Genomic DNA, 12,223 nt, shown 5'->3' with positions numbered 1-12,223 from the left:
ACACAACTGAAAAAGCCATGCTTTTGGGGCCGGCCCCGTGGCTGAGTGGTTAAGTTTGCACACTCCACTTTGGTGGCCCAGGGTTTCACTGGTTTGGATCCTGGGTGCGGACATGGCACCACTCGTCAGGCCATGCTGAGGTGGCATCCCACATGCCACAACTAGAAGGACCCACAACTAAAAATACAACTATGTACTGGGGGGATTTGGGGAGAAAAAGCAGGGAAAAAAAAGAAGAAGATTGGCAACGGTTGTTAGCTCAGGTGCCAATCTTAAAAAAAAAAAGGCATGCTTTTACTTAAATGCTTAGGGAAACTTTATAAATATTGTTTTTGATCATGAGTCTTTTGAAAAATAAAAAAGTTACAATTATAAGATTGGAAGTAAACTTAGTATTAGCCTCACAGATATATTACAGGGTATACAATTCAACCTTTATACACAGAAAGCGAGTCATGTTTTGTATTATGATTCTAAATATAGTGACATATGTTCATTTTTCCAAGTGTTTACATTTTAATATCTTACCTACAACAGAGACTTTAAGTAACTCCACTTTATCCTCAAGGCCGGCAGCTTTCAGATTGTCACGCGAACCGAGCAACTGTGAGTCGCTGACATCAGCACCTACATAATACACATCCTATGAGGAAAGAAGTTCATATTTTAAGCATAAATAAAACAATCAGATATTTATGTAGTTAGGAAAACCTACTTACACTTTCTCAAATGATGAAAATGAAATTAATTGATTTGTTAATTTGGGTTAAAACAAGTTTACTGTATTTCTTTAAAATGATACTTAACAGCAAAGTTTAAAAATTTTGTCAAAACTTTAAAATCTGTCAATAATATTTTACAATTACAACATCTAAGAAATTTAGGGATTTCTATAATCTAGGTCATGACTAATTACTGGAATTCTGTTATGTTTTCCTAAATTTATCACAGTATCACAAATAACATAGCAATTTAACCCTTTATAATCTACTTTGACTATAGTAAATAGCAATTCATATAATTAAAAATAATAATCCCCAAATAGACAATCTATAAGTAAATAATTGGTAAGTGAATATATACACACACACACACATACATACTGATTAAAGTGAATGTACTGCTTGGTTGACCAAGCTTTACAACTTACTGGCCATTCTTTAGAGGCTTCCAGAAGTATTGTTCCAAGTCCACACATTGGATCTAACACAAATGCGCCAGCCTATAGGTAGAAATATTGATTTGGTATTATTAAGTCTATTGTAATACATACTATAAAAAAAACCCCTAAAACTTGAAGAATCACTATTTCAAGAGTAAAGATTCCTTTTTACACTTTATTAGGAAGTTCAGGTAGTTAAAGCCCTAAGGCAGGTGCATGCTTGGCATGTGTAGAGGTTAGGCAGGAGACCAGTGTGGTCAAAGCACAGTGAGCGAGGGGGAAAATGTGGTGATTACGGCAGAGAGGTAACTGGGCGATTCCATCAAGACGGGCTGGGTTATGCTACATGTCATAACAATCCCAGTCTGAGAGGTTTAAAATACCACAGAGCTCATGCTACATGCCCACAGCAGGGCACCTGGGGCTTCAGCTCCTCACTCTGATGAAGCGGTCACCATCTGGTGCACCGCCACTACTGTGGCAGAGGGAAAGAAAGCATGACGAATTACGCACTGGCTCTTAAAGGTGCCATCTGGAAGTGACACGCATCACTTCCACCAACATTTAAGAGACTAAAGCATGTCAGTCACAGGACACACCCAATTTCAAGGGACCAGGAAAGTGTAATCCTATGTACACCTTGGAGGAGAACAGGAAATTTGGAGAAAAAACCAATGACTCCCATTATGGGGGTCACATCATGTCAGATTGGGTAGGTGCTGTAAGCATTCTGGTTATATTCCAAAGCATAGGAAACTATTGGAGGGTTTTGAGCAGAAGAGTAACATGACATTACATTTCAAAGATCATTCTGGCTGCTCTGCTGAGAATGGGCCACAGAAGAGTAAGAGTATTAACAGGAGGGCTAATTAGGCAATCCAGGCAGAGATGATGGTGCTTGAATAAAGAGTGCAAGTGGTGAGAAGTGGTTGGATTCTGGGTGTATTTTAAAGGTGGAGCCAACAGGATGGATCGGGTGTGGAATGTTAAAGAATGGCAACAATCTGAAATGACTAAAATTTATTTATTTATTTATTTTGGTAAGGAAGATTGGCCCTGAGCTAACATCTGTTGGCAATTTTCCTCTTTCCGCTTGAGGAAGATTGTTGCTGAGCTAATGTCTGTCCCAATCTTCCTCAATTTTGTATGTGGGATGGTGCCACAAAATGGCTTGATGAGTGGTGTGTAGGTCCACACCTGGGATCTGAACTCACAAACCTGGGGCCGCCAAAGCAGAGGCTGCGAACCCAACCACTACACCACTGGGCTGGCCCTGAAATGACTAAAGCTTCTGACCTGAGCAACTGGAAGAAGAGAGCTGCCTGTTATTGAGATGGGAAGCTCTGGGGAGGAGAAGCTTCAATGGAGACAAGAGTATCGTTCTGGACATGTAATTTTGAGATACCTCTCAGGCCAAGTATGTCAAGTGAGTCATTGGACACATGGGTCTGGAGTTCAAGGGAGAGGTTCAGGCTACAGATATAAATTTGGGAACAGTGAGAGTTAGTAAGTTTATAAATGGTATTTAAAGCATTAAAACTGGATGCACCATCTAGGAAACAAGAGAAGTTACAAAAGAAAAGTCTACAGGTTGGACACCAGTGATCTCCTAAGTAGAGACGTTCAGTAGATGGAGATTCAGCAATGCATGCTGACAGCAGCACACTGATGCAGGAGGAGAGCCTACAGGGGTGCTCCGGAAACAAAGGGGACAAAGCCACTTCAAGGAGGAGACTGGTGACAGTGTCAAAGAGCTAACAGGTTAGGTAAGACGAGCAGTTTCAGTGGATCGTTGGTGGTGACAGCCTGAGAGAAGTGGGCACAAGAGAGAATGAGAAGAGCAGAGACCTCAAATATGGACAACTAGTTTTAAGAGTTTTTCTGCATAGGGAAGAAGTGGCAGCTGAAGGAGCACGTGGGTTCAGAAGACGGCTATTCTTTGCAAGATATTACAGCAAGTGTACATGCCGATGGGAATGGCTCAGTAGAGAGAAAAGTCCTTAAGTAGGCAAGAGGGAATGGAATCCAGGACACAAGTAATGGAGTGAAATAAGGACACTTACTGTAATGACAATAAGGCAAAGTATGTCGACACAGATTCCAAAATGTTGGTAGATTTGGTGAGGAGAGCATGCTGAAGTTCTCTTCTCATTCCAATATTTAAGTCAAATAAGAAGCGAGAGTTACAAGTGTGGGCAAGGAAATGGCTATAACTATAGAACATAAAATCTAAGCTGTGAAGGAGGGATGAAGACGGGTGTGAGTAACGGACGGTGGTAGGGTCAAATGACTGGAGGTCTCATGGGGTTAAAGAATTGGTTTAGGGTGCAGGAGGAAGTGAGCAGGAAAAACACAGAGGTTAAGAGCAGGATTCTGGAAACTGAGATTTTTGGAAGGTATACCCTTCTGGGTATGATAAGGTCTAGATGTCACAAGGCAGCTCATTAGAGGTAGGGCAGCCAAGGACACTAAGGGATCGGGTTACAGAGAGGATACTGAGATCATGAAGAATTAGGAGAGGAATAATGGCCTGGACTCCTCCGGGAATGACAGGGAGGGATCTGTATTGGACTGGGATAATCAGATGGCATCTGCTTCAAAGGCATAGGGAGGTTTGGGGCAGAAGGAGCAATGAGGAGCAAGCAGGACACCTACCCCACCTCAGGCCCAGCAGTCCCTTCATATGTCTACAGAGGAAGCAGAGCGCTCAGTGTGCAGGCAGGTTTCAGTCAGAGCCAGAGGGTACCTAACAGAAAGAAACACAATGTCCTTACGGAGAAAGACGGTCCCCGGCACTAAATTCTAAGGAGAGTATCATATGAATCCCCCATGAAGGGGCAGTTAAGTAACAAAAAGAACCATGATTTAAATGGCATTTTATCTAAAATTGGTGGTATGAGAATTTTTATTAAGATCTTAAAATGTGCCAAACCTGTGCTCTCCCTCCCCCATGGTCCATGTTCAGTGAGGTAATCTGGCTTAAATATCTTTAAATGTCTTTATTTTACCATAAGACCTTTTCTAGCCGTGGCATTTGTGTACACAGGCAGAAGTAGAGAAGTCTTGCTGGATGCTTATAATAACAACTAAGATTTACAGAACTCAATTTCCCTACTTGTTAAGATATGTAGGAAGGAGAACAGTTTATAGCAAACATGAAAAATATCTAACATCCGCAGGCTTGAATTTCATTTTTAGAGGCATTGCCCTACCCAAGGTTGAGCTGTCAGGACCGCCCTGGATCCCCAGCCCCAAAGAGGGGACTGAATCAAGGCTGGATACTGGGATCACGTGCATCGCGGGCCATCACTCCATTCCTCCAAAAGGACTCTGCTGGGCTCCTTCTTCCTGTGTTAAGCAACCTCCCTGCTGGTGGGCACATTCACCCCAGGTCCTCGCAGGACAAACTGACAGTAAGGAAAAATTTTATCAAGCATTATCTTTGGACATTTTTGATCATTTACTTCCTAGTTTTCTGAAAAATGAACGTTTATAGCAAGATAAAGGTAACATTTCAAATTTGTAGGTGGTTATATAAATTTATATTTAAATATAAACTGTGGTGAAATCACTGGCAGTTTGGAAAAAATAAACTGTAAACATACCTATCTTTCCTTATACTAAAAGAAATTTAGACTGAAGATTTAAATCAAATAAAAAAGCCAATCATGGACTGTGGGGCATGTTAATCTGAAGGTAGCTCTCTTCTCTTCTCTCAGCTTCCAGCTATTTATGTCCTCTGAGCCGACTGATGCTCAGACCTAGAGGCAACTGGTGCTGAGAGAAGCCCTGGGCTCTGATGGGTCCCGGAAGAAGAAACTGGTATGGGGCCTCCATGCCAGGGGCTGAGTAGGTGATTAGAAAACAGCACTGGAGCGCAGGGCCGAGGAGAATCCTTGGGACCGGGGAAGAATTGTCTTCAGAGATCCATGGGCCTGCAGGAAGACCAGTGAATAGAAAGGTTTTCACCAAGTGTCCCGGCATGACGACAGCTTCTCCTATACTGCTATGCCCAGTGGTACCAGAGATCATTTGCCTTTTACCATTTATAGGATTCTGGCCATTTAAAATACTTTAATAACCACACTTGAGTCCCAGTGACCCAACAAAGAAAAATAATGGCACATCTAAGGGGAGGGGGTCCCTCAGGAGCTAAAGAATAAATAGGCAAAGCAATCAGAACACACATCCAGCGAAATAAACAGTTGAATAAAAGACGTTTACAGCTCCTAGGGATGCTCAAATGTAGCACACAACATTGTCCAAAGCTAAAACACCACAATTAAGTTAAAAATTTTAATAAAGTTAAAGTAAAGCGTCTCTCTATGACTCTTGTTATAGCTTGGAAGAGAATGCTCAAGAATAACTCAAGATGCAGAGCCAAAACACAGAGATGGAAACCATGTGGGAAAGCAGAAGCCACGTGGCGACAGATCCAGGAAGCTGAACATGTTTACAACATGAATTTCAGAATCAGAAAAAAGAAAGTAGTTTAAGGTTAAAGTCACTAAAGCAAAACAGTTGAGGCAATAATAAATAAATAATGAAAGAATGAGTCCCTGAGCTAGAGAAATAATAATTTTTATAGTTATTATATATTCCAAACAATAATTACTATAATTACTATCTCTATAGCAACAATTAATACTTATATATTTTCTAGATGCCAGTCACTGTTCTAATCACTTGATAAATGCTAATTCACGTAATCCTCACATGACCCTATAAGATATTATCCTTTTCATCTTGCAAATGAGAAACTGTGGCACGGAGATGTTAACTATCTTGCCCAAAGTTTCCTTGGAGCCAGAACTAGAACCCAGGCTCACCGAGTTCTGGGTTGGAGAGAAAAGACACATACATAAGTATATCCTGGTAATATTCTTGAACGTCAGAAGATTCAAGAGAAAAGTCTTATAAGCTTCCAAGGAAAGAGAACAAGGTAGCTATAAAGGAAGGGAAAAATCATACCAGCATGGACTGCTCACCTATAACAGCAGAAGCTACAAGACAATGGAATCACATCCATAGATTTCTGAGAGAAAAGGACTGCAACTCAAGAATCTTATACCCAGCCAAGACGGGTATACGCAGGATGAAAGGAAGAAATTTGAGGCCATACTGGAATTCAGATAGTATATTATTCAAATACTACCACATTTGAGGAAAATGTCTAAGAAAAGACTTTAACCAAGCAAAATGTGAACCAGAACAGAAACCTAAAACAGGGAAAGATCAAGTGAAGAACAATGGCGAGCAGTGACACACCCTACAATCTCTCTGTGTTTATACAGAAATGTGGGTTTGTTAGACAATTATATCTTAATGATTAAGGACAGGCTGTGTAATGTAAGTGCTAAATAAGAACTTCTGAAACAGAAGGGACAGATTTTAAGGGGAATTCCGATATACAATAAATACTCAATCTAGTAGTTGGAGGTTGGGAAGGGAAGGGGTAAAAATGTTTCAAAGGTCTCATTGTAGGCAGGAGTAAAGGTGGGGCAGGAGAAGAGAAAAAAGCATTCTACGGGCCTCATGATAGGGAAGAGGGGAAGATCAGAGTGTTCTTTCATTTTGACAGAGGAAAGAGCTGATACCTTGTTTTAAAGTAATAGTAGAGGCTATTTAATTAAGAGAGTTGGAAAAGGGAACCATTAATGGCATAGAACAATAAAGTAAAATCTCCAACCTCAGGGAGGACAATGAAATGATTATGATGTAACTTGATCAAACTAGCAGAAAAAGACTAACTGTAAGAAGTTAAACAGGAGAAGTACAATCAGGTGGGTCTGTCGTAATACTGAAGTCTCTCATCAAAAGACAGAGACCATCAGAGTGGGATAAAAACAGCCGTGTGGTTGTAAAAAAAAAAAACTGAAAACAAAGTTGAAAATAAAGCAGGGTCAAAGAAATATTAGGCAAATGCAAAGGAAAAGAGTGAAAATATTAATAAGACAATGAAATTTAAGTTTACACTCACTAATCAAGATAAAGAGAACTTTATGTAATAATAAAAAGGCACAATTCATGATGAAGCAACAGCAGTCATAAATGTGCATATATATCAAACTACATAGCAACCAAATAAGGCAACAACTAATAAAAATGCAAAAACTTTAAAATATGTAACAATGAGATTTGAAAATATTTCTTTCAGAATTGAGCAGTAAAAGATCACATAAGTAAAGATATAGAGGACAATTCTTGACTAGAGAATAAAATTATTTTCTTTTGTCCATGGAACATCTACAAAAATTGATCAAGATCTTGGTCACAGAAAAAAAACCCTTAAATTTTAAGAAGTAGAGGTTTTACAGGCCACATGATTAGGATACAAAAAATTAGAAATAATAAAATGTTGCCATCTTTTGACTCAGCTTTTTCATAGCCAAAACACTCTTAAAAGTTCAACAATATATGAAAGCACATCACTGCAGCAGTCCCCGAGTGTAACGGCAACAATAAAAACAACAAAAAAGAGGGGGAAAAAAACAATGAAAGAAAAAGAGAAAAGAAAGGAAGAGAAAGCAAGCAAGCAAGCTGTCCACCGATAAAAGACTGTGTGAGTTACCTATGGAAAGGAGCTTGCTATCTGAAGACATTTTCCTTACCTTAATTTCGGCGAGAGAGGCCATTGCCCACGCTATGGTAGACCTCAGCCCTGCTGTCCTGATGTAAGCTCTGCTGGCTAAAGGAACCCTGTGAAGAAAAGAGCCTGATGAAATAGCCACTATTACTGCATGTCAAAGGAGAACATGGCCTAAATACAAATGATTAAGCTGTCCACATCTGTGAATCATTTTAACATGTTCATACAACAGTCACGGAAGTGTTCCCTAAGTTAGAGAGTATTTAACCCTAGTACAAAAACACCTTCTCTAATTGGCACCTTGTTCATCAGCCAGTGCAGTATTTCAGAAAGGTAAATTTTTTAGGTAACTGAAATTTAACTCTTATGTGTTTAACCTATAAAAATTTAATCACCCCGGAGAGAAATCTTTCTAAAGTGTTTACACAGAATTCCCATACAGAATTGACCTTTCTTGCTGATCCACAGTCATTAAGAACATATCGTTCTGTGACATAGATGTAGTACGGCAAGTAGGGCTGAATGAATGCTAACTCTTAAAACATGTTTTCTATAAGAAGTCCTTTTTGTAAGTTGCTTTTTGCTCATTTGCATCTTTCTCAAGAGATGAAATGAAGCATGACATTGCATTGTCTAAAATAATTTACTGAGTGAAGGGCTGAAGCAGGGTCTCCCACATTAGTTCGCTGGTCTCTGTGACACATCACTTCATACTTTATCCTCCATCTCATCACTGCTACTATCAGTGTTTCCAGATTTGACAGAAATGTCCAAAATATTTCTTCTATGTTCCCAATGCAATGAACAAGCATTTCCCTGGAAATTTCAATGCACTTTTCTATTTCATTTAAATAATTTGTTGGTAAGATATGAAGATATGATTTCAAGAATTAGTGCTTGGCTGTTTTGGGAGTAGGCTTGTTCCAAAACCACTATGAGGGCTCTTCTACGAACGTTACACAAAGCCACAGATTCTCCAAACACTTTCTTTCATCATTTTGTTTCTGATCTTTCTTTGACCTTAAGTTATCCTGTTCTGCATGTATTTATTGTAAGCCTCTTAAAATGTTATAATTAGATGAGGTATCTCTTCCAAATAAAACAGTATAAAGGTAGATTAATTGTTATAATGAGGAAGCTCTGCATGGTAAACCCATGAAAATTTGTTTAACAATTCACACTAAATAGTACTATATCCATAGATTTGGAATTTGGGATATAAACTTCAAGGGTGGAAACACTAAAATATTTTTATCAACAAATCTTGCTTCTATAGGCTAGGCTCAGCAATAGTCTTGCTACAAAACACATTAGTTAAAACCAGAATTGAGAGATTATTTTTCACTCTGGATACCAAAAAAGAGAGACTTGATATAGAAAACTCTCTTTGTCCAAATCTATTGCAAAGTGGTTTTCTAAGCACCAGGGATTTATGCAGAAACTTTGAAAGTTTTGACAATTATGTATATATTTTTACTAATAGAGGTTTTATTTTATGAGAGCCAATCCTATTAAGATGTGACAAAAGTGAGTGTGTTCTTATTTTGCATACATCTGGGCAAACTGATCTGCTATTACTTCAACAAAAGGGCTTCACTAGGGGCCCAGCCTGGTGGCGTAGTGGTTAAGTTCGTGCACTCCACTCGGCAGCCCAGGGTTCACAGGCTCAGATCCTAGGCTCAGACCTACACACTACTCATGAAGCCATGCTGTGGTGGCGTCCCACATGCAAAATAGGGGAAGACTGGCACAGATGTTAGCTCAGCGACAAAAAAAAGGGCGGGGGCTCAATATAATTAAATTATTCAGGGGAAGAAAGTATTCAGAAATAAACTCCTAGAAAATAAAAATAATTCTCTGCTTCCATAGAATCTGGCTAATGTGTTTACTTAGATTTTATTTGGTTTTCACCTAATACAAAAATGTGGGTTTTGATCCTCCATATATACATGTGTTTCTTCTTTACTCTCTTACACACCATCTATCACCAAGATGAAGACACTCTCATCTACATCTCTAGCCTAGACCTGTCACTCAAATCCTACATCTTTATCTCCAAAAGTGTATTTATAGGACACCTTTGACCTGGAGGTGATCTATCTACTGCGAATTCAATAGCCGTAAACTGAGCACACTCTCCTTTCCCTGCATTTCACATCCTGACACATTTCCTCATCTTCCTGGGCCACTTACCATCTATATATTGCGTGTCCTAATCTACATCTCCAGCCTACACTTGTCACCTGAACACAGAGCTGTAACTTAAATACCTACTTGGACATTTTTCACTGAATACACTACTTTCTTGCCCTACATTTCGTATCTCAGTGACTGACACCAGTATCTACCAGTTGCCAAATCAGATATCTGGAAGTTATTCTAGGCTCTTTACTTTTTCTTGAATTGATGGCCTCCTTTTTTGTTACTCCCAATTTTGCCTTAGTTCAGCTCCTCATCATTCATTGCCTGAACTATTATAAATGAATTTAAACCTCCTTTTTCTTTTTAATTCTTTCATTTTAAAATATAATTTCCTTGCTAATTTTTCAAAATCATAAATCTGATCACATCACTCTTCTGCTTCAAATCCTTACTGATTTTATTTTATTTTTTTGCTGAGGAAGATTCGCCCTGAGCTAACATCTGTTGCCAAACCTCCCCTATTTCGTATGTGAATTGCCATCAGAGCATGGCCACTGACAGACAAGTGGTGTAGGTCGGCGCCCAGGAACTGAATCCGGGCCACGAAAGTTGAGCACAGCCAAACTTAACCACTAGGCCACTGGGGCTGATGCTCTTACTGCTTTAAGAATAAAATCCAATCCATGGCTTATAAGACACTTCAAGACTTGTTTCTAATCATTCTGTCTCATTTTCTACCAACCCCCCAACGCATTGCCTGTCCCATCAATACTGAAACTACTTGCTATCCACCACATAAATCAAGCTTCTTCACACCTCCATGCCTGTGCACATGCAATTCCTTGCTAGTAAGATCCTTTCCATCTCTTGTCCACTTGAGAACCCTTGCTTATTATTCTCCTTTTAAGTGATACATTAAGCGATTCTCCTCTATGTTCTTTTGCTCACCTGTCCTCCATCAGAGTTAGGTCCGCTTTTCTAACTCTAGTCAAGCATTTATCACCGATATGTTCTACCACCAGACTGAATTCTTTGAACTTAATAACCATTTTTGAACTTTGGATCTCCGGCATAATGCTTAGCATACAGTAAGTCCTCACTAGATGTCTCAACTGAAGTTAACTGAATGGATTAAACTTAGTAAACGCTTCTGTCTTTCTCTCCCTACCTGCTGATCTGTTTAAAAAACAAAGCAGTTGAGGGGCTGGCCCCGTGGCGTAGTAGTTAGGTTTAAGCACTCTGCTTCAGTGGCCCAGAGTTGTCAGGTTCAGATCCTGGGCGCAGACCTAGCACCGCTCATCAAGCTGTGCTGTGGCAGCATCCCATATAAAATAAAAGGAGATTGGCACAGATGTTAGCTCAGCGACAATCTTCCTCAAGCAAAAAGAGGAGGATTGGCAACAGATGTTAGCTCAGGGCTAATCTTCCTCACAAAAAAACCCAAAAAACAAAACAATTGAAATTTATCAGCTCTCTCATTTCTACATGGGTTATCTCATTTAATCCCAACCACAAATCTCTGAAGTAGGTACTACTGTTGTCCTGACTTTACAGCAGAGGGATGTGATAATTTGCCCACACTTGTGGAGTTAATCCGTGAAGGCAGAATTGAAGTGCACAGTTCTTGTCCGCCATGCTATGCTGTCCTCAGTGATGTGTCAGTGTGCACAGCTGCACACAGGTAATGTCCTATGGAGCTACTGATATCCAAATGGTTCCTGACTGCAAAGAAAGCAGAGCTCTATTACAACTGATGTCTTTAGGAACTACCAAGATACAAATTTTTATGTCCCCTCAAACTGCATGGCTGCTCTATTCTCTGTTTCATCCCTTCTGACTTTCTTCTCTCGTCAGGGTCACCAGGTGGCAGTTTCTGATCTCCACTCTCACTTCCCGTCCGCTGCCATCTGCTATTCTTCATACGACCTCCTTTCCTCGCACACCAGCGAACTGTTCTCTTTAACCAACACACATCATTGAGACTGATTTCTTCCTTTCCTGAGAATGTCAAACCCACTAGTCATGGAGCATCTAATACAGTCTTCTTATTTTCAGCCACTGCTCATTCAGGGTCTGAGTCTTAATTTTTATATCGATACCTTTTAATTGTAAACTTTTAGGTACACATTACCAGTTATTATTTGAGATGTCATAAACACGACTTCTTGAGTGTGTCTGGCAAGCACTCAAAAAATTTTAAATAAAATTTAACACCTTTTAAAGATATTTATATAAGAATGTATACATATATACTTGTTAAGTTAATAACCAAAGAGCATGAAATTTGGCATTTTTATATATAATTAACAGTTAAACACTAGTTCCTTTAT

The 12,223-nt window shown here is 39.5% G+C and overlaps 1 protein-coding gene across 2 annotated transcripts in view; it reads right to left on the bottom strand.

Moving 5' to 3' along the window:
- THUMPD2 (THUMP domain containing 2) overlaps positions 1–12,223 on the bottom strand; it is a 43,792-nt gene that overhangs the window by 16,686 nt on the left and 14,883 nt on the right. For both annotated transcript variants that reach the window (XM_023619175.2, XM_070235538.1), the window contains exons 6-8: positions 7,774–7,861; positions 1,151–1,222; positions 529–643 (exon numbers count right to left, since the gene is read on the bottom strand). In XM_023619175.2, coding sequence (XP_023474943.1) covers positions 529–643; positions 1,151–1,222; positions 7,774–7,861 — 275 coding nt within the window. The remainder of the gene's footprint in view (positions 1–528; positions 644–1,150; positions 1,223–7,773; positions 7,862–12,223) is intronic.

Source organism: Equus caballus, chromosome 15 (genome assembly GCF_041296265.1).
Source record: "Equus caballus isolate H_3958 breed thoroughbred chromosome 15, TB-T2T, whole genome shotgun sequence".
In the NCBI taxonomy this organism is placed as follows: Eukaryota; Metazoa; Chordata; class Mammalia; order Perissodactyla; family Equidae; genus Equus; species Equus caballus.
The sequence above is the reverse complement of the archived record's forward strand: the minus strand, read 5'-3'. Positions and strand labels throughout refer to the sequence as shown.